The 23,668-nt window shown below is 37.9% G+C and overlaps 1 protein-coding gene across 1 annotated transcript in view; it reads left to right on the top strand.

The window, feature by feature from the left end:
* Positions 1-23,668, top strand: part of GBP7 (guanylate binding protein 7) — a 52,178-nt gene that overhangs the window by 10,475 nt on the left and 18,035 nt on the right. Inside the window, exons 3-8 of the mRNA XM_050806469.1 lie at positions 2,759-2,886; positions 15,659-15,768; positions 15,972-16,168; positions 17,861-18,106; positions 18,866-19,146; positions 20,681-20,893. Of these exons, the coding sequence (XP_050662426.1) occupies positions 2,759-2,886; positions 15,659-15,768; positions 15,972-16,168; positions 17,861-18,106; positions 18,866-19,146; positions 20,681-20,893 (1,175 nt within the window). The remainder of the gene's footprint in view (positions 1-2,758; positions 2,887-15,658; positions 15,769-15,971; positions 16,169-17,860; positions 18,107-18,865; positions 19,147-20,680; positions 20,894-23,668) is intronic.

The following is a 23,668-nucleotide window of genomic DNA, read 5'->3' as shown; positions in this document are numbered from 1 at the left end:
CCTACTGTTTGGTACATTTATTTTTGCTCTTGGCAGATGTTTAGAAGTAAGAAAAGACTCAATTCACCAAAATTTTAAATCAGGCAGGCAGACCAAACAAAATATTAAACCAGGCAGGCAGAAGTTAAAAAAAAAAAAAAAAGAGTACTCACCAGAAGGACAATGTTCTTATCTCATAAAGGGCTTGCCAGAAAAAGCAAAGTCATTTTTAGGCTAAGAAGGGATTCAGGGCTTTTTATTGAGGTGACCTTATCCAAATAAGATCCTGAACCAGACAAAAAGAAGGGATTTTAACCCAAGGGGAGACTCAACACAGTACAAAAGGTCAGATGTGGAAACGAACAGATCAAAGGGCTCAACAAGGGAATACCACTCATGGTTTCAGGGGCTGCTGATCATTCCAAGATGAGCTCACTTTAGATCCCACTTCCGATGCTAGATTATGTCAAGCTAAAGTAACAACAGAGAAAGTAGCTCTCCAAAGAAATAAGTTTATTTAAGAATGAGCAGGGGACCATATGCATACCAATTCAGGTATGCACACTATAATAAATCATAGGTTGGTTGAGACAGTGGGAACTTTAAAGATAAAAAGGAGAAGTACACGCAGGGTGTTTTGAAACAAAAGTTTATTTGTTTACAGGAGCTTACTCACAGGACTTAATATGTGTACTGGCTGTTGCTAAGAGAGAGTCTTCACAGAAGGGACCCTGATTGCAGGGACTCTGATTGCAAGTTAGACCACTTGAAGTTTACAGTTAAGACTGGCTATTACTGGAAAGATGTCCTCAGAATATTAGCCTTTGTTGCGAGGTTGTGGATTGGCAACATCTTCAGTGGCAGTTCCCATCACAGGAAAGTGTGCACGAGAGCTTTTCCTTCATGGTCTGCTGACTTCATTGCATTCAAGTTTGGCATTTTGATGCTGATAACTTTCACACTTTCAGCCTTTAAAATTCTAGAACTCTTTTACTAGTCCGAGGTATAACTTTTTAATTCCTGCAGTATTCTAATACCTCATGGATTTTCTTAAATATTTTGCTGATTTTTGTCATCATCCATGTGAAACACTTCAATGGGTTCCATTACTAACAAATCTGGTCTACTTGGCTACATACTCAGGAGTTCAAATCACAGATTCCTCAACTAAATTTCAAGATTTTATTCTCACTGCTCCACTCCTGGAAACCATTTCAACAGACCATACTAGAGTGGATGCTTTATACTGTCCTTTCCATGTCAGAATCTCCTCCGTTTGGATATCCTTCTGTTCAGGTGGCACCTGCATAAGGAAAAAGAGTCACTACATGAAGATGAGCCCAGCACTTGGACCTCTTGTCTCAGCCCTCTCCCTAATTTTACTTATGAATGCATGCTTTTTTCTTCCTCTTGAGCGTTGCATAAAAATACACAGGTGTCTTAGTCTGTGTCTGCCACTAGGACAAAATACATTACACAGGGTAATTTATAAATAATAAAAACTAATTTCTCACAGATCTGGAGGTCGAGAAGTCCAAGATTAAGGCACAAGGTGATTCAATGTCTAGTGAGGGCTTGTTACTCAGAGGGGGTTTCCCATTGTCCCCAAATGGCAGAAGGGGCAGAAGGAACAATCAAATTCCCTCAAGGTCTTTATATATATATATGTGTGTGTGTGTGTGTGTGTGTGTGTGTGTGTGTGTGTGTGTGTGTGTGTGTGTGTATATATATATACACTTTAAGTCCAGGGATATATGTGCAGAACATGCAGGTTTGTTACATGGGTATACACGTGCCATGGTGGTTTGCTGCACCCATCAACCTGTCATCTACATTAGGCATTTCTTCTAATGCTATCCCTCCCCTAGCCCCCAACCCCCAACAGGCCCCGGTGTGTGATGTTCCCCTCCCTGTGTCCATGTGTTCCCATTGTTTGACCCCCACTTATGAGTGAGAACATGTGGTGTTTGGTTTTCTGTTCCTGTGTTAGTTTGCTGAGAATGATGGTTTCCAGCTTCATCCGTGTCCCTGCAAAGGACATGAACTCATCCCTCAAGGCCTTTTATAAGGGCATTAACTTTATTACTGAGGACATGACCTTTCATGACTTAATCACTTCTGACTTCTTTTTTATTTTGAGACAGAGTCTCACTCTGTTGCCAGGCTGGAGTGCAGTGACGCAATCTCGGCTCACTGTAATCTCTCCACCTCCTGAGTTCAAGTGATTCCCTGGCCTCAGCCTCCCAAGTAGCTGGCACTACAGGCGCACACCACCATGCCCGGCTAATTTTCTGTATTTTAGTAGAGACGAACTTTCACCATGTTGGCCAGGATGGTCTCTATCTCCTGACCTCGTGATTTATCTGCCTCAAACTCCCAAAGTGTTGGGATTACAGGTGTGAGCCATTGCACCCACCCCACTTCTGACTTCTTAATATCATCACCTTGGGGTTTGGTTTCAGACTTCACTGAAGTTCCAACGTATGAATGGGGGATTGGAGGGATTAATGTTCAGACCATAGTAACAGGTTAATAGAGTTTACATTAATTCTGTAATATAACTTATTTGAGCCTATGGTTAGATATGAAGTGAATGGGGACCCAAGTACCTTCTGAGAAAGTCATTTATATAAATAAAGATTTGATTGATTTCTTTGCTGAAATGGAAGCAACCCATTTCCCCTGCCGAAAACTTACATTCTTATTCACTTAACAGGTTTAGGCCTTGTCTGCCTGGATTCTGCTGTCACTATATGTTGTTTCTCCTCTTCCCTTGAAGGCTTCCCTCTGGGCTGCACAGTGAAGTCTGAAACCAAAGGCATCTGGATGTGGTGTGTGCCCCACCCCTCTAAGTCAAACCACACCCTGGTCCTTCTGGACACGGAGGGCCTGGGTGATATGGAAAAGGTAAGACAGAGCCATAGAGAAATCTTCTTTACCCTTTGATTCTCTTTTTATGTTTTTATGCATAATATCAATCCAACTTCTCTGGCCTATTCCTGAATCACAAATCTGATTATGGAAACAAAGCTAAATTTCATTTCTGGGAACTTACTTTCTGGGTAAGCTCAAATATTTTGAAGTATTAGTGATAGATCTTCTTATTTTTAACAGTTGGATGAATTATAAAATTTAATAAATACTTACTGCATAGCAGAAGTCTAGGGCTGTGTGCTAAATACAGAATCCTGAATTTCAAAGCTCTATGCTAATCAGTGAACCAGGTAAATGCTCAGAGCCTAGTGGCGAAGACAACATTGTGATCATTTAGAGTGCTTAGATGCTGGAAGTGAGGGCCTAACCCAATGATACAATTTAGGAGAAAGCTACCTGGAAGACGCTGTAACCGGTGGGATTAATGGGTGCTACTAGTTAACGTGTGTGGGGTTCGTAGGCTTGAAGGTAGAAATCAGGAAAATAGAGTTTCACTGAAATAATCTATTTTTAAATGCATAGAAAAGCACCAGCTAGCCTGGCGCGGTGGCTCACGCCTATAATCCTAGCACTTGGGGAGGCCAAGGCGGGTGGATCATCTGAGGTCAGAAGTTCGAGACCAGCCTGGGCAACATAGTGAAACCTTATCACTACTAAAAATGCAAAAATTAGCCCAGCGTGGAGGCGGGTGCCTGTAATCCCACCTATTCAGGAAGCTGAGGCAGGAGAATCGCTTGGACCCGGGAGGTGGAGGTTGCAGTGAACTGAGATCACGTCACTGCACTCCAGCCTGAGTGACAGAATGAGACTCCGTCTCAAAAAAAAAAAAAAAAAAAAAAAAAAAAAAGAAAAGAAAAGAAAAGAAAAGAAAAAAGAAAAAGAAAAGAAAAGCACCAGCTATACCAGGAACATTTATAAAAGTTTTTGCCCAATTTACAGTGGCAGGCAATGTAAGCATCACTGACTTCTAGAAGAGCATGAGCTAGCCCCAGACAAAAATTTGCAAATTGGATAATTCTAGATAATTTTGCTTTATAGTATTAGGTGCTGTCTTTTCCTATATTTATATTAGTCTGAGTATAAACTGAAAATAGAATTAGTCAGAAACGACAGAGGGATGTTACCACTGACCCCACATAAATACAATATTATGAAAACTTCCATGCACATAAATTAGACAATCTACACAAAATAGACAAATTTGTTGACAAATACACCCTCTCAAGACTTAACTAGGAAGAAATTGAATCCCTGAACAGACAAATGATGAACTCTGAAATTGAGGCATTAATAAATAGCCTACCTACCAAAAAAAAAAAAAAAAAAAGCCCAGAAACAGATGGATTCATAGCTGAATTTACCAGATGTACAAAGAAAAGCTGGTAGCATTCTTACTGAAAATATTCCAAAGAATTGAGGAGGAGGCACTCCTCCCTAACTCATTCTATGGGGCCAGCATCATCCTGATACCAAAACCTGGAGAGATACAACAACAAAAGAAGAAAACTTCAGGCCGATATCCTTGATGAACATCAACGCAAAAATGCTCAACAAAATACAGGCAAACTAAATCCAGCAACCCATCAAAAAGCTTATCCACCATGACCAAGTAGGCTTTATCCCTGGAATGCAAGAATGGATCAAGATATGCAAATCAATAAATGTGATTCATCCCATAACAGAAATAAAGACAAAAACTACACAATTATCTCAATAGATACAGAAAATGCTTTCAATAAAATTCAAAGTCCATTCATGGTAAAAACTCTCAATAAACTAGGTATTGAAGGAACATAGCTCAAAATGATAAGAGCCATATGTGACAAACCCACAGTCAACATCATACTAAATGGGCAAAAGCTGGAAGCATTCCTATTGAAAACCAGCACAAGACAAGGATGCCCTCTTTCACCACTCCTGTTCAACATAGTATTGGAAGCCTTGGCCAGGACAATCAGGCAAGAGAAAGAAATAAAGGGCATCCAAATAGGAAAAGAGAAAGTCAAACTATCCCTGTTTGCCAACGACATGATTTTATGTCTAGAAAACCCCATAGTCCCAGCCCAAAAGCTTCTTAAGCTGATAAACAACTTCAGCAAAGTCTCAGGATACAAAATCAATATGCAAAAATAACTAACATTCCTATACACCAACCACAGTCAAGCTGAAAGCCAAATCAGGAACAAACTGCCATTCATAATTTCTACTTAGGAATACAGCTAACTAGGGAGGCAAAAGATCTTTCCAAGGAGAACTACAAACCACTGCTCCAAGAAATCAGAGATGACACAAATAAAAGGAAAAACATTCCTTTCTCATGGAGAGAAAGAATCAATATTGTTAAAATGACCATACTGCCCAAAAGCAATTTATAGATTCAATGCTATTCCTATTAAACTACCATTGAGATTATTCACAGAATTAGAAAAGAACTGTTTTTCTGAGACGAAATGGATTTCAAAACCACAATGAGATACCATCTCACACCAGTTAGAATGGCAATCATTAAAAAGTCAGGAAACAACAGGTACTGGAGAGGATGTGGAGAAATAGGAACACTTTTACACTGTTGATGCGATTGTAAACCAGTTCAACCACTATGGAAAACAGTATGGCGATTCCTCAAGGATCTAGAACTAGAAGTACCATTTGACCCAGCCATCCCATTACTGGGTATATACCCAAAGGATTATAAATCATGCTGCTATAAAGACACATGCACACGTATGTTTATTGCGGCACTATTCACAATAGCAAAGACTTGGAATCAACCCAAATGTCCATCAGTGACAGACTGGACTAAGAAAATGTGGCACATATACACCATGGAATACTATGCAGCCATAAAAAAGGATGTGTTTGTGTCCTTTGTAGGGACATGGATGTAGCTGGAAACCATCATTCTCAGCAAACTATCGCTAGAACAGAAAACCAAACACCGCATGTTCTCACTCATAGGTGGGAACTGAACAATGAGATCACTTGGACTCGGGAAGGGGAACATCACACACCGGGGGCCTATTATGGGGTGGGGGGGAGGGATTGCATTGAGAGTTATACCTGATGTAAATGACGAGTTGATGGGTGCTGATGAGTTGATGGGTGCAGCATACCAACATGGCACAAGTATACATATGTAACAAACCTGCACATTATGCACATGTACCCTAGAACTTAAAGTATAATAATAAAAAAATTAAAAACAAAATAAAATTTTTTTAAAAAACCTGTTTTTAAAAAATTCATATGGAACCGAAAAAGAACTCAGGCAAAAAATAGCCAAGGCAATTCTAAGCAAAAAGAACAAAGCTGGAGGCATCATGCTACCCGACATCCAACTATACTACAGGGCTACAGTAACCAAAATACATGGAACTGGTACCAAAACAGACACATAGACCAATGGAACAGAACAGATAACCCAGAATTTAAGACTGCACACCTACAACTATCTGATTTTTGACAAACCTGGAAAAAAAAACCAAAAAAACAAAAAAACAAGCAATGGGGAAAGGATTCCCTATTCAATAAATAGTGCTGGGATAACAGGTTAGCCATATGCAGAAGATTGAAATTGGACCCCTTCCTTTGACCATATACAAAAGTTAACTCAAGATGGATTAAAGACTTAAATATACGACCCAAAACTATAAAAACCTTGGAAAACCATCTTGACCATATCATTCAGGACATAGGCATGGGCAAAGATGTCACGATGAAGATGCCAAAAAAGCAATTGTAACAAAAGCAAAAATTGACAAATGGGAACTAACTAAACTAAAGAGCTTCTGCACGGCAAAAGAAACCATCAACCGAGTATACAGACAACCTAAAGAATGGGAGAAAATGTTTGCAAACTCTGCTTCTGACAAAGGTCTAATATCCAGCATCTTTAAGGAACTTAAATTCACAAAAATAAAAATAAAAAGTGGGCAAAGGACATAAACAGACACTTTTCAAAAGAAGACATACATGCAGCCAACAATCATATGAAAAAAAAAGCTTAATATCACTGACCATTAGAGAAATGCAAATCAAAACCACAATACTATCATGATCACACCAGTCAGAATGGCTAGTATCAAAAAGTCAAAAAATAACAGATCCTGGCTAGGTTGTGGAGAAATAGAAACACTTATCCATTGTTGGTGGGAGTGTAAATTAGTTAAACCATTGTTGGAGACAGTGTGGCAACTCCTCAAAGACCTAAAGACAGAACTACCATTTGACCCAGCAATGCCATTACTGGATATATACCCAAAGGACTATAAATTGCTCTATTATAAAGACACATGCACGTGAATGTTCGTTATGGTGCAATAACAAAGACATGGCATCAACCTAAAGTCCCGTAAATGATAGACTAGATAAAGAAAATGTGGTACATATACACTATGGAATACTATGCAACCATAAAAGAAGAACAAGATCATTTGCAGGGTATGGATGGAGCCAGAGGCCATTACCCTTAGCAAATAGATGCAGGAACAGAAAACCAAATACATGTTCTCACTTACAAGTGGGAGCTAAATGATGAGAACACATGGACACATAGAGGGAAACAACACACATTGGAGCCTATCAGAAGGTGGACAATGGGAGGAGGGAAAAGATCAGGAAAAATAGCTAATAGGTACTTGGCTAAACACCTGGGTGATAAAATAATATATGCAACAAACCCCCATGACACAAGTTTACCTATGTAACAAACCCCTGTTTTGCAGTATGAAAGCCAAAACAAACTAATTCTATTTTTTTCAAAATAAATTTTTTAAGTGTTGTTTTTAAGCATTTGGAAAGGAAAGAAAGAAGCCTTTATTGTGATCAAATTAATTCTTTTTTATCCCCTCAATTTCTAATTTTATTTATTTACTAAATACATATAGCACTATGTGTCAGGCACTATTCTAAGCACTCTATAAATAATAACATGTTTAATCATACAATGACCCTATAAAACATGTACTATTATTATCCCTACTTGTCATATGAGGACACCAAGTAGAGAGAGGTCGAGTAACTAGCCCATGGTCACACAGTTACCAATGGTCAAGCTGGAATTTCAGCCAGGCATCCCATCTGTGAAATCTGTGTTCTTCCCTTTGCTTCCTCCCTAAGTGAAAATTAATCTCATTTTAAAATCTTCACAGATGAGGAAGTTAAGTTATATTTTTTTCATTTTTTTATTATACCTTAAGTTCTAGGGTACATGTGCACAACGTGTAGGTTTGTTACATATGTATACATGTGCCATGTTGGTGTGCTGCACCCATTAACTTGTCATTTACATTAGGTATAACTCCTAATGCTATCAATCCCCCCTCCCCCCATCCCATGACAGGCCCCAGTGTGTGATGTTCCCCACCCTGTGTCCAAGTGTTCTCATTGTTCAATTCCCTCCTATGAGCGAGAATATGCAGTGTTTGGTTTTCTGTCCTTGCAATAGTTGGCTGAGAATGATGGTTTCCAGCTTCATCCATGTCCCTGAAAAGGACATGAACTCATCCTTTTTTATGGCCGCATAGTATTCCATGGTGTATATGTGCCACATTTTCTTAATGCAGTCTATCATTAATGGACATTTGGGTTGGTTCCAAGTCTTTGCTATTGTGAATAGTGCCACAATGAACATACGTGTGCATGTGTCTTTACAGCAGCATGATTTATAATCCTTTGGGTACATACCCAGTAATGGGATGGCTGGGTCAAATGGTACTTCTAGTTCTAGATCCTTGAGGAACCACCACACTGTCTTCCACAATGGTTGAACTAGTTTATATTCCCACCAACGGTGTAAAAGTGTTCCTATTTCTCCACATCCTCTCCAGCACCTGTTGTTTCCTGACTTTTTAATGATCACCATTCTAACTGGTGTGAGATGGTATCTCATTGTGGTTTCGATTTGCATTTCTCTGATGGCCAGTGATGGTGAACATTTTTTCATGTGTCTGTTGGCTGCATAAATGTCTTCTTTTGAGAAGTGTCTGTTCATATCCTTTGAACACTTTTTGATGAAGTTGTTTGATTTTTTTCTTGTAAATTTATTTAAGTTCTTTGTAGGTTCTGGATATTAGCCCAATGTCAGATGGGTCGATTTCACAAATTTTCTCCCATTCTGTAGGTTGCCTGTTCACTCCGATGGTAGTTTCTTTTGCTGTGCGAAGCTTTTTAGTTTAATTAGATCTCATTTGTCTATTTTGGCTTTTGTTGCCATTGCTTTTGGTGTTTTAGTCATGAAGTCCTTGCCCATACCTATGTTCTGAATGGTATTGCCTAGGTTTTCTTCTAGGGTTTTTATAGTTTTAGGTCTACCATTTAAGTCTTTAATCCATCTTGAATTAATTTTTATATAACGTGTAAGGAAGGGATCCAGTTTCAGCTTTCTACATACGGCTAGCCAGTTTCCCAGCACCGTTTATTAAATAGGGAATCCTGTCCCCATTTCCTGTTTTTGTCAGGTTTGTCGAATATCAGATGGTTGTAGACATCTGGTGTTATTTCTGAGGGCTCTGTTCTGTTCCATTGGTCTATATATCTGTTTTGGTACCAGTACCATGCTGTTTTGGTTACTGTAGTGTTGCAGTATAGTTTGAAGTCAGGTAGCATGATGCCTCCAGCTTTGTTCTTTTTGCTTAGGATTGTCTTGGCAATGTGGGCTCTTTTTTTGGTTCCATATTAACTTTAAAGTATTTTTTTCCAATTCTGTGAAGAAAGTCATTGGTAGCCTGATGGGGATGGCATTGAATCTATAAATTACCTTGGACGGTAGGGTCATTTTCATGATATTGATTCCTCCTATCCATGAGCATGGAATGTTCTTCCATTTGTTTTTGTCCTCTTTTATTTCATTGAGCAGTGGTTTGTAGTTCTCCTTGAAGAGGTCCTTCACATGCCTTGTAAGTTGGATTCCTAGGTATTTTATTCTCTTTGAAGCAATTGTGAATGGGAGTTCACTCATGATTTGGCTCTCTGGTTTGTCTGTTACTGGTGTATAGGAATGCTTGTGATTTTTGCAGATTGATTTTGTATCCTGAGACTTTGCTGAAGTCGCTTATCAGCTTAAGGAGATTTTGGGCTGAGATGATGGAGTTTTCTAAATATACAATCATGTCATCTGCAAACAGGGAAAATTTGACTTCATCTTTTCCTAATTGAACACCCTTTATTTTTCTCCTTCCTGATTGCCCTGACCAGAACTTCCAACACTATGTTGAACAGGAGTTGTAAGAGATGGCATCCCTGTCTTGTGCTGATTTTCAAAGGGAATGCTTCCAGTTTTTGCCCATTCAGTATGATATTGGCTGTGGGTTTGTCATAAATAGTTCTTATTATGTTGAGATACATTCCATCAATACATAGTTTACTGAGAGTTTTTAGCATGAAGGGCTGTTGAATTTTGTTAAAGGCCTTTTCTGAATCTGTTGAAATAATCATGTGGTTTTTGTCTTTGGTTCTGTTTACATGATGGATTACATTTATTGATTTGTATATGTTGAACCAGTCTTGCACCCCAGGGATGAAGCCAATTTGATTGTGGTTGATAACGCTTTTTGATGTGCTACTGGAGTCAGTTTGCCAGTATTTTATTGAGGATTTCTGCATCAATGTACATCAGGGATATTGGTCTAAAATTCTCTTTTTTTATTCTGTCTCTGCCAGGCTTTGGTATCAGGATGATGCTGGCCTCATAAAATGAGTTAGGGAGGATTCCCTCTTTTTCTATTGATTGGAATAGTTTCAGAAGGAATGATACCAGCTCCTGTTTCTACCTCTGGTAGAATTCTGCTGTGAATTCATCTGGTCCTGAACTGTTTTTGGTTGGTAGGCTATTAATTATTGCCTTAATTTCAGAGCCTGTTATTGGTCTATTCAGAGATTCAACTTCTTCTTGGTTTAGTCTTGGGAGGGTGTATGTGTCCAGGAATTTATCCATTTCTTCTAGATTTTCTAGTTTATTTGCATAGAAGTGTTTATAGTGTTCTCTGATGGTTGGTTGTATTTCTGTGGGATTGGTAGTGATATCCCCTTTATCATTTTTTATTGCATCTATTTGATTCTTCTCTCTTTTCTTCTTTATGAGTCTTGCTAGAGGTCTACCGATTTTGTTGATCTTTTCCAAAAACCAGCTTCTGGATTCATTGATTTTTTGGAGGGTTTTTTTGTGTCTCTACCTCCTTCAGTTCTGCTCTGATCTTAGTTATTTCTTGCCTTCTGCTTGCTTTTGAATGTGTTTGCTCTTGCTTCCTTAGTTCTTTTAATTGTGATGTTAGGGTGTCAATTTTAGATCTTTCCTGCTTTCTCTTGTGGTCATTTAGTACAACAAATTTCCCTCTACACACTGCTTTAAATGTGTCCCAGAGATTGTGCTCTGTTGTGTCATTGTCCTCATTGGTTTCAAAGAACATCTTTATTTCTGCCTTCATTTCATTATGTACCTAGTAGTCATTCAGGAACCAGTTGTTCAGTTTCCAGGTAGTTGAGCGGTTTCGAGTGAGTTTCTTAATCCTGAGTTCTAGTATGATTGCACTGTGGTCAGAGAGACAGTTTGTTACAATTTCTGTTCTTTTACATTTGCTGAGTAGAACTTTACTTCCAATTATGTGGTCAATTTTGGAATAAGTGCAATGTGGTGCTGAGAAGAATGTATATTCTGTTGATTTGGGGTGGAGAGTTCTGTAGATGTCTATTAGGTCGCCTTGGTGCAGAGCTGAGTTCAATTCCTGGATATCCTTGTTAACTTTCTGTCTCATTGATCTGTCTAATGTTGACAGTGGGGTCTTAAAGTCTCCCATTATTATTGTGTAGGAGTCTAAGTCTCTTTGTAGGTCTCTGAGGATTTGCTTTATGAATCTAGGTGCTCCTGTATTGGGTGCATATGTATTTAGTATAGTTAGCTCTTCTTGTTGAATTGATCCCTTTACCTTTATGTAATGGCCTTCTTTGTCTCTTTTGATCTTTGTTGGTTTAAAGTCTGTTTTATCAGAGACTAGGATTGCAACCCCTGCTGTTTTTTGTTTTCCATTTGCTTGGTAGATCTTCCTCCATCCCTTTATCTTGAGCCTATGCGTGTCTGTGCATATGAGATGGGTCTCTTGAATACAGCACACTGATGGGTCTTATCTCTTTATCTAATATGCCATTCTATGTCTTTTAATTGGAGCATTTAGGCCATTTACATTTAAGGTTAATATTGTTATGTGTGAATTTGATCCGACATTATGATGTTAGTTGGTTATTTTGCTTGTCAGTTGATGCGGTTTCATGTTAGCATCAATGGTCTTTACAATTTGGCATGTTTTTGCAGTGGCTGGTACCAGTTGTTCCTTTCCATGTTTAGTGCTTCCTTCAGGAGTTCTTGTAAGGCAGGCCTGATGGTGGCAAAATCTCTCAGCATTTGCTTGTCTGTAAAGGATTTTATTTCTCCTTCACTTATGAAACTTAGTTTGGCTGGAGATGAAACTCTGGGTTGAAAATTCTTTTCTTTAAGAATATTGAATATTGGTCCCCACTCTCTTCTGGCTTGTAGAGTTTCTGCTGAGAGATCCACTGATGGACTTCTTTGTGGGTAACCTGACCTTTCTCTCTGGCTGCCCTTAACATTTTTCCTTCGTTTCAACTTTGCTGAATCTGACCATTATGTGTCGTGGAGTTGCTCTTCTCAAGGAGTATGTTTGTGGCGTTCTCTGTATTTCCTGAATTTGAATGTTGGCCTTCCTTGCTAGGTTGGGGAAGTTCTCCTGAATAATATCCTGAAGAGTGTTTTCCAACTTGGTTCCATTCTCCCCATCACTTTCAGGTACACCAATCAGACATAGATTTGGTCTTTTCACATAGTCCCATATTTCTTGGAGGATCTGTTCATTTCTTTTTACTCTTCTTTTCTCTAAGTTTCTCTTCTCGCTTCATTTCATTCATGAGATCTTCAATCAGTGATACCCTTTCTTCCACTTGATCGAATCAGCTACTGAAGCTTGTGCATGCATCACATAGTTCTCATGCCATGGTTTTCAGCTCCATCAGGTCATTTAAAGTCATCTCTACACGATTTATTCTCATTAGCCTTTTGTCTAATCTTTTTTCAAGGTTTTTAGCTCCTTTGTGATGGGTTTGAACATCTCCTTTAGCTCGGAGAAGTTTTTTATTACCATTCATCTGAAACCTTCTTCTCTCAACTCATCAAAGTCATTCTCCATCCAACTTTGTTCCATTGCTGACGAGGAGCCGTGTTCCTTTGGAGAAGAGGTGCTCTGATTTTTAGAATTTTCAGTTTTTCTGCTCTGGTTTCTCCCCTTCTTTGTGGTTTTATCTACCTTTGGTCTTTGATGATGGTGATGTACAGATGGGGTTTTGGTGTGCATATTCTTTCTGTTTGTTAGTTTTCCTTCTAACAGTCAGGACCTTCCACTGCAGGTCTGTTGGAATTTGCTGGAGGTCCACTCCAGACCTTGTTTGCCTGGGTATCACCAGGGGAGGCTGCAGAACAGCAAATATTGCAGAATGACAAATGTTGCTGCCTGATCCTTCCTCTGGAAGCTTTGTCTCAGAGGGGCACCCAGCTGTATGAGGTGTCAGTCAGCCCCTACTGGGAGGTCTTTCCCAGTTAGGCTACTCGGGGGTCAAGAACCCACTTGAGGAGGCAGTCTGTCCATTCTCAGAGCTCAAACTCTGTGCTGGGAGAACCGGTACTCTCTTCAAAGCTGTCAGACAGGGACATTTTCTCAATTTTCCTTTTTTAAACTTTTATTAAGTTTCATGGTATTTCATTAAGTTCAGGGGCACCACTGAACTTAAAATAAAATATTTTGACTTATTTATTTTATTTTATTAAGTTTGGGGGTAAGCCTGAACTTAAATTAAAAGTTAAAAAAAAAAAAAAAAGAAAAAGAAAATAGAGGCCAGGAGCAGTGGCTCACACCTGTAATTCCAGCACTCTGGGAGGCCAAGGTGGGTGGATCACCTGAGGTCAAGAGTCCAAGACCAGCCTGGCTAACATGGTGAAATCCCATCTCTACTGAAAATACAAAAATTAGCCGGGCATGATGGCAGGTGCCTGTGATCCCATCTACTTCGGAGGCTGAGGTGGAAGAATCACTTGAACCTGGGAGATGGAGGTTGCAGTGATTGCACCATTGCACTGCAGTCTGGGCAACAGAGCAAGACTCCATCTCAAAAAAAAAGAAAATAGAATTAGTGTGTTTTCGCTTTCATACTGCAAAAATTACAAATGTGTGTGGGGTCTCATTTAGAAACAGTGAATTTAAGGATACAGTTCTAAAGTTATCAATCATCATTTCAGTGTACAACAAAGATGAAATATTGATTTGAAATAGATTGTAATGTGCATAAACTTTTTTATTTGCAAAAGTATGACTGTTCAAGGAACCAAAACATACAAATATATACATGCTTGATGGAAGCAAAATTACTTGTTGGTCTTGGAATTTGTGGATTTGGTCAGCATTTAATTCTATTTAAGGGACCTTCATGTCTTGCCCTGAATAGTATTTCTAGCCTTGTCTTCTCCACATACCTATTCACTCATTCAGTTGAATTAAATAACTGTAATACCATTATATGATCATACCCTAAAATTTTTGACTTGGATTCTGTTGAGTCTTTCACCTTTTTAATTCTTTCATTTCCACAAGTCCTCATTTTATGTACTCCTTAACGTCCAGCTCTTTTCAACCTACTGTCATCTTATTCTAGTTAGACACAGTAACTTCTTGCTCGAACTCACAGAGCATTTGTTTCTCTTTATTTTCCTTCCTTCTCACCTCCCATTTTTTAGATTTTTGTTTGTTTTGTTTTTTACATTATGACTTTGGTTCCACTCCCGGCAGAAATTATCATCTTGGTTGCACTTTTATGTTGACAATGCTATCTGCCACTCCTGAAAGTCATCTTCTTGTGATTATGGAACTTTGCATCCACAAAACCAAAGGCAGCATCTGCATTTTGTACATAGCTGAACAATTTTTGGTGAATTTGATTGATTAACATTTGCATTACTAATATAGCCATGATTGAGAAAATCTGCCGAAGGATTATTGTTCACTAATGACTTCATACTTACTATGCTTTAGGCACTGCATCAAATATTTTACACATTGACCATGTCAATTGCTACTTTTAATATGTAAAGAAAGTGATGCCCTGAGAAGATCAATATAAATGGCAAAAATACAGTTTGACTTTAACATGATCTTCAAAATTCATATTACATGCCTTACTATTCCATTATATATACTACAGCTGAAATAGTGAATGGACAACCAAATGAATGAATTAATAAGTGAATAAATTAAAAGGAGACTCTTAAGTCCTAACAGTAATGTGCTTTCAAGTATCACAAATAATATCAGATCAAGTTTGGAAAAATTTAAATTTATTGCATACAAAAAGTGGAGAGCATCGTTCAGGAGACTTCAAACCAAGATGTTCTCCTTACACAACTGATAAAGCATAAAGGAAGAAGTATATTTACTTATCATGTGATTGGGTATTATACATTAACAACATTTTTACGGAAAATAGAGATGCTTATGCTGCTTTTTCTATAGCTGATTTATTTAATTTCACCAAATCATGCTGACAAGCATATAAAGCTTACATTTGTGTTTCCTTTAGACACAGCATTTTGGGAAAACTGGAATGACTTAAGTTTTGGTTACGTGGATACAAATAGTTGACCTTGAGATGTATCTAAACTGTGGCTTCCTTTTTTCTATTTCTTTAACACTAGAGTGACCCTAAGAATGACTCTTGGATCTTTGCCCTAGCTGTGCTTCTAAGCAGCAGCTTTATCTACAACAGCATGAACACCATCAACCACCAGGCCCTGGAGCAGCTGCAGTATCCTTCCGGGAAGTGAAGAGCAGGTTTTATGGAGTTTAGGGGAATGGAAACTGATACTGTGTCTTCTTTGCTGTGACTCAGTTGTCCTGGTTGAGTAAGAAAAGACACAGTGCAAAAGGGAACGTGTATAAAGCTTGTTTCTAAGTGAGATGTGGAAACGATGGTATAGGGTGCTACTCCTTCCTTAGCTGAGATCCCAGCTATGTGACTGAACTAACAGAGCTAATCAGGGCAAAATCCTGCCCCAAGCCTGATGAAGTTGAGGACTCCAGCGAGTTTGTGAGTTTCTTTCCAGACTTTATTTGGACTGTTCGGGATTTTACGCTGGAGCTGAATTTAGATGGACACCCCATCACAGAAGATGAATACCTGGAGAATGCCTTGAAGCTGATTCCAGGTATCAGAGCATAGCCTAGATGGGAGAAGGTTCAGTAGTGGGTGGGCTCAACTAGGACCTGCTCTTCAACACCTGACACAAATTTTTATATTGGACCTGACTGAGGCCCTTGCTCGTGGTGGTTGGTGATTGACAAGTGATTATGATTTTTGTGGTTATTTTTACTTGAAATTTCCCAGAGGCTGAGGTTCAAATTCATTGAGGAAATTTAAAACTCAAAGTTCTATCAAATGATTTTAGACCAATAAGTACTGTGAAAAATATATTAAGGATTACAATTAATATTGTCACATCCTAAGACTCATATATTTGTGTTACTTATTAACTTCAAGTTCTCCTCCTATTCTATTTGGAGAAAATTACCTAATAAGTTTGGAAGCTCGTAAACGCAGAATCACAAGAAGGCAAATGATCAAATTTTGGAAATATATTTGACTCGGTCTATTTTATTAGCCTGGATAGTTATATCCTTTAGAGAAAAAGGAGATTCATACAGTTAATGATTCAGGAAATTAAAAAAAAAATACACTGACATGTGCTTCCAATAGGACTGTCAAACCTTTTATTTTACTGTTTTCATAACATCATCTACTTCATTCTACAGTCTCATATAATATGTTGTCAATCTATTATACGTTTGTTAAACAGATTATATTTAGCAGAGTGGATACCTGCTGGCACCTACAATCAATATGCATGTTTGTTCATTTGTTCATCCTTTCAACAAATATTTGTTTTGAATAACTGATACATGCCACAGAATCCCTCTGCAAGACAATGTTAGACCTAATATAATCTGACCTGAGTATTTTCTGTCTCTTTCCGACATTTTCCCCAGCCGCATCTTGTCCTTGTTTCTAGCATTACTTTATTTTTAAGCCCTACATTTCATTTCTGACATGGGGACAGTAAGATTGAGGAAGTCCATGATGCTATGTAATATTAGCCAGAAACAGGAAGAAAAATACGACAGGACCTCTTTTCTATATGGATTCTATTTTAAAACATCAAATACATAGAAACAGAGAGTAGAACAGTGGTTACCAGGGCACGGTGAGGAAGGAAATGAGGACATGTGGGTGAAGGGTACAAACTTGAAGTTATATAGGGTGGGAAAGTCTAGGGATCTAATACACTGCAGGAGAACTATCCTTAACGATATTGTATTTTACATTTAAAATTTACAGAGATTAGATTTTAGGTACTCTTACCACAAAAAAAAGGGATGAAAAGTATAGAAGGTAATGGATATATAATTTGCTTACTTAGTAGTAATTTCACTATGTACATGCACATCGAAACTTCATGTTATAACACCTTAAATATATACAATTTTTAAAGAAAGTACTTCTTATCATATTTTAGTTAATCATAATTCAGCAAACATTTAAAAAATCATCAGTCTACCAGACATCATACAGTGGCTGAGGAAACCAACCATAAATTCCTTCACTTGAGGTGGAGGCCTTCCCTTCCTTTCCAGAAGTAACTTTCTGACTCTGCTTTGTGCAGAAATTGACTTTTCATAACTCAAGTAGATTAGCATAAGTTTGGTTGCATGAGAGGTTTTGTTGCATAGATTCACAGACATGAGAGACTGTAGTGGTTGATGCAAGGAACTTTGGAAATGAAAATCTTCAGGCTCGCTTAAAAGCTGTTCTTCAGTAGTCACTTTTTTCACTAATTCTGCAGGCAAGAATCCCCAAATCCAAAATTCTAACAAGCCCAGGGAGTGGATCAGGCATTTCTTTCCAAAACGGAAGTGCTTTGTCTTTGACCGGCCAACAAATGACAAAAATCTCTTACTCCATGTTGAAGAAGTACCCGAAGACCAACTGGATAGTAATTTTCAGGTGCAATCAGAAAACTTCTGTTCTTATATCCTCACCCATGCAAAGACCAAGACCCTGAGGGAGGGAATCCTTGTCACTGGAAACCGTGAGTCTATTTCCCTATATGGGTGTTTATTGAGGCCTACCGTATCTCAAAAACTAGTAAACTAACCTTATAAGCAGGAACAGCTGGTAAGGAGATAACATCTGTGTTATAGGTGTGGGATAAGTGAAGGATGTTTTTCTCAGTGAGGGTATAAAAGATGTGTTGTGAATTTACACAAAACAGAAAGTAAGTAGCATGTCATGAGTTTCTGCAAGCCTAATGAGATTTTGAGATACAAAATTCAGCATAATCTTATAAACAAAGCTGGCTTCATGAACATGTTACCTGTGCAGTCTTTTAGTGCTCTGTACAGAAAAGAGCTTCTCACAGGGTTTAATGTTCTGGCACTCTCTTAAGTGTTTTTATAAAGGCACCTGCGTTTACATTCAGAATCATGATCCACAAATGATGTAATTTACTTTGCTGAATAAATGTTTTTAAATTTTTACTTAAGCAGAAAAGTATTCTTTTTCAAGAAACCCTTGCTCCATATTGTTTGTGATTAGTAATTAACTTTGTAATGTGATGAGTTGGAGAACAAAATAGAAAGAATAAATAGGAACAACAGGGACGTTATTGTAAGAAAGTGGCTTCATAAAAAGTAGTAGTAGTAGTAATAGTAGAATTAAAAGAAGGAGAAGGAGGGAAAATTCATGTTAAATGGAATTTTTTGTGATTTTTAGAATGATGATACATACCACTTGTAAAACAATGAGTGAAAACTTTCTATCTATTCCCTAAATTTTCTAAATCATTCAGGGCTGGGGATGCTGGTGGAGACCTACCTGGATGCCATCAACAGTGGAGTGGTTCCTTGTCTGGAGAATGCAATGGAAGCTCTGGCCCAGCGTGAGAACTCAGCGGCCGTGCAGAGGGCAGCTGACCACTACAGCCAGCGGATGGCCCAGCAAGTGAAATTCCCCACAGACACGCTCCAGGACCTGCTGGACGTGCACACGGCCTGTGAGAGGGAAGCCATTGCAGTCTTCATGGAGCACTCCTTCAAGGATAAAAACCAGGAATTTCAGAAGAAGCTTGTGGTAATCTTCGTATTTTTTTTTTCTTGATTCCTGCCTTTCTGGAATGATACTTATAGCCCACCTTTTTAATGCCATGGTTCATCTCTTTCTCATGGTAAAGGGAGCTTGGATTATTTTATGTGACTGAATTTAATGGGCTACAGTTTTTGATTTTTCTAAAATACGGGAAATTTATTAATTTTCTATCATATATAAGAAATTATGATTGTAGCCCATTTAACAACACATTTATACAACATACTAACTACAGTTAATAACAATGTATTGCATTCTTGAAAATTACTAAGAGAGTAGTATTTAGAATGACAAATATTGGAGCTAATATATATGTTACTTAGCTTTAGTAATTTCATAATCTATACAAGTTAAACAGAATTCTTAACTTGTACAGATTATGTTACATTTCATGTTACATTTCAAAATAACATGATGTAAGCATTATGCATATACAATTTTCGTTTTTTTATTTTCTAAAAAGGTAAAATAAAGAAGCACTTGCCTGACTCTGAGTGTGAAAAAATGCATAAGCTCACAGCTCTGTAAGTCAGAAGTTCTTTTTAGGGCATCTGTGTGCTCCCCTCAGTGTATCACAAGCTGAAAACAAGGTGTTGATTGAGCTTACTTCTTACCTGTATGCTCAGGGGAACCTCTCTCCATCTTCAAGTCAGCAATGATGCATCAAATGTTTCTCTTGTTTCTAATCTCTCTGGCTTTCTCTTCTGCCTCAAGGTAAACAAAAAAAGCTCTGCTTTCAAAGAGCTCATGTGATATGGTAATTCTTACATACTTTCTTGAGTATACTCAGTACTACTTGAATACTCTCCATTTCTAAAAGTCAACAGATATCATATAATGTTACTTAAACACTGGAGTACACTCCTTCGTATTAATAAGCCCAGGGACTATGGAGAGTGTGGAAACTTCGGAGGGGAAATCCTGGGAGATATCTTAAATCTGCCGTGGGCACTGTTATTGAATAACCTTCTTTCAGTCTGTCTATTACCAGTCCACAAGTGACAGAAATCTCTTAGTACATATTGAGAAAACCCAGATGCAATCATAGCTTACAAGTGTAAGCAAAAAATAATAATGTTCCCATATCTTCACATGTTAAGATCCCTTTTGGAAGAATTTCAAAAGAGTTCCAAGCTCTGTTCAGAGTACAATCAAGTCATTACTGGGATGTGATTATACCAGAAGGGTTGATTTTCTATGTACACATTTTATCCATAGCAATCCATGCTCTCTAAGGACACTACTACTGCCACAACTGAATTGTCCCTTGCTTATTTTTCATAGTTAGATCACCATTGATCATCTTTTGCTGAAGGAAAGATAGAGTTCATGAACTTTCCACAGGCCATGCAGAGAACTGATTCAAACTGGAATTAAAACAAGTCTTCTGACTCTTGGTCTACACCATATCTCAGTCCGCTCTGAGGCCATCAGACTACTTCTTCCAAGAGGATCACAGTTGGACCTTCCCTTCTAACAGCTTCTTTCTACTGTTTTTTCCCCTACACTTTTCTGGCAGGACACCATGGAGAAAAAGAAGGAAGACTTTGTGCTGCAGAATGAAGAGGCATCTGCCAAATATTGCCAGGCTGAGCTTAAGCAGCTTTCAGAGCTCTTGATGGAAAGTATTTCAAGAGGAACTTTCTTTGTTCCTGGAGGGCACAATATCTACTTAGAAGCAAAAAAGAAGATTGAACAGGACTATACACTAGTGCCCAGAAAAGGAATTAAGGTGAGGAATAAGGGGAGAAGGGAATGGATGACAGAGGATAGTCAGAGGGTCCTTGTTGCCCCTTCTGAAAATCTAAGAACAGAACACCATTTATGGACAAAAAGTGAAGCACGGCAATACCTTGATGTTTTAAATCTTAAAATCCACAATTATTTAGCTACTCTTACTAAAATAGAACTATTTTTTTCCCAAAGAGGATTTAGAATCAGAAGTCCAGGTGAAACAAACCATTTCTTTTATTTATCAAATAATGTGATAGTTTTTGTGCTAAATACAGAAAATACACTATGAAAGGAAAAGCTTTGTTTTCAGAAGTTTATGGTCTTACACAAGATGGACAAATTAATACTCAATTGGATATGGAGTGTTTATGCTTATCATACTGGCATACATTGATAGTGATGATGATGATGGTGATGATCAACAGAAAGGTTCATAGACATTGAGCATTCATTTTGTGTATCAGATATTGTTTTAGGTGATTTTGTTGGATTATCAATTTCATTCTCAGAATAATGTAAATTAGTTACTACTATCTTCCGCATAGGCAATTGAGAAATGTTAACGCACGAAGAGGCTAATAAAGTTCCTAAGATGACACAGTCAGCAAGTGGTGGAGCTGATGGGCTGATCTATGTACTTAAAAGCCATTGGAAACTCATGATTTTTCTTTTTGAGGAAACTGTCCTGTGTTCTATGATGACTATAGTAATTCATGTTCCTTCCAATGGTGTCTAAGCGTTCCCTTTTCTCTACATCCTTGCCAACGCTTGTTATCTTTTGACTTTTTGGTAATCATCATTCTGTGTGAGGTGATATCTCATTATGGTTTTCATTTGCATTTCTCTGAAGTTTAGTGATGCAGAACATGCTTTCACATACTTGATGGTCATTTAAATGTCTTCTTTTGAGGGATGTCTGTTCAGGTCTTTTGCTCATTTTTAAAAAATCAGTTTTGTTGTATTTCATTTTGTTGTGTTGCTATTGAGTTATATGAGCTCCGTATATATTTTGGATATTAAGCACTTATCAGATATATGGTTTGCAAATATGTTCTATTCTGTATGTTTTTTCTTTTTTCCTTTCTTTTTTCTATTGAGTGGTAACTTAGTTTGATGTAGTCCCGCTAGTTTCTTTTAGCACTCGTTGCCTGTGCTATTGGTGTGAAATTCAAAAATATCATTGCCAAGACCAGTGTCTAGGAGTATTTCCCAGGTTTTCTCTTAAGAGTTTTACAGTCTCTGATCTTATGTTTAAATCTTTAACGAATTTTTAGTTGACATTTGTGTGTAGTACAAGGGTTCCGTTTTCCTACCACCATTCCACCATTTATTAAAGATACTACCTTTTTCTCTTGGTGTACTCTTGGCACATGTTTTTTTAAAGTCTTTGCCTGTAAACATGTGGGTTTGTTTCCTGACTCTCTATTCTGTTCCATGGAGTTAGATGTCTGTTTTTATGCCAGCATTGTGCTACTTGATACCTTTGTAGTTGATTTTGAAGTCAGATAGTATGATGCCTTTGGCTCTGGTTTTTTTGCTTTGGCTATTTGGGGTCTTTTATGGTTCCATGTGAATTTTATAATTGGTTTTCTTACTGCTGTGAAAAAAACAGCATTGGAATTTTGATAGATATTGTGTAAATCTGTAGATTTTTTAGATAGTATGAACATTTTAACAATATTAATTTTTCCAATCAATGTACATGGAATATCTCTCCATTTACTTTATGTCATCTTCAGTTAATTTCTTCAGCATTTTATGATTTTCAGTGTACAGATCTTTCACCTCTTTGGTTACATTTATTCCTAAGCATTTTATTATTTTGATGCTATTATAAATGTGATTGTTTTCTTATTTTTTCATATAGTTTGTTCTTAGTGCATAGAAATGCAGCTGAATTTGTATGTTAATTTTGTATCCTCCAACTTTACTGAATTTATTAGTTTAACAGCTATTGGTGGACTTCTGGTTGTACTTCCGAAGGAACTAAAGTCACTATCTCAAAGAGATATTTTCACTCCCATGTTCATTGCAGCATAATTCACGATAGCCAAGACATGAAAACAACCTGTGTCCATCCACAAATGAGCAAGTGAGAAAATGTGATATATATGCATATCTATATGTAAATATAGATATATAAAATAAGGTATTATTCAGCCTTAAAAAGAAAGAAATCTTACCACTGGCGACAACATGAATGAACCTGGAGGACATTATGCTTAGTGAAATCAGCCATTCTTAGAAAGACAAATACTGCATAACGCACCTTCATGTGAAATTATTTAAAAAGAGTGAAAGTTGGCTGGGCACAGTGGCTCAGGCCTCTAATCCCAGCACTTTGGGAGACTGAGGCAGGTGGATCACAAGGTCAGGAGATTAAGTCCATCCAGGCCAACATGGTGAAACCCTGTCTCTACTAAAAATAAAAAAATTGGCCTGGCGTGGTGGTGCATGCCTGTAGTCCCATCTACTCAGGAGGCTGAGGCAGGAGAATCACTTGAACCCGGGAGGCAGAGGTTGCAGTGAACCAAGATCGCACCACTGCACTTCAGCCTGGCGACAGAGCGAGACTCCATCTAAAAAAAAAAAAAAAAAAAAAATTAGTGAAAGTCACAGTAGAATGGGTGGTTACCAGGGGGAGAGGGGTGGGAGGAAAGAGGAGATAGTGGGCAGTAGGTACAAACATTCAGTTATAAGATGAATAAGTTCTGGATGCCTAGTGTATAGCCTGGTGACTATAGTTAAAACAATGTACTGCATACTAGAAATT

This window comes from Macaca thibetana, chromosome 1 (assembly GCF_024542745.1).
Source record: "Macaca thibetana thibetana isolate TM-01 chromosome 1, ASM2454274v1, whole genome shotgun sequence".
Classification (NCBI taxonomy): domain Eukaryota; kingdom Metazoa; phylum Chordata; class Mammalia; order Primates; family Cercopithecidae; genus Macaca; species Macaca thibetana.
Note: the sequence above shows the minus strand (reverse complement) of the source record. Positions and strands in the feature narration are given on the sequence as shown.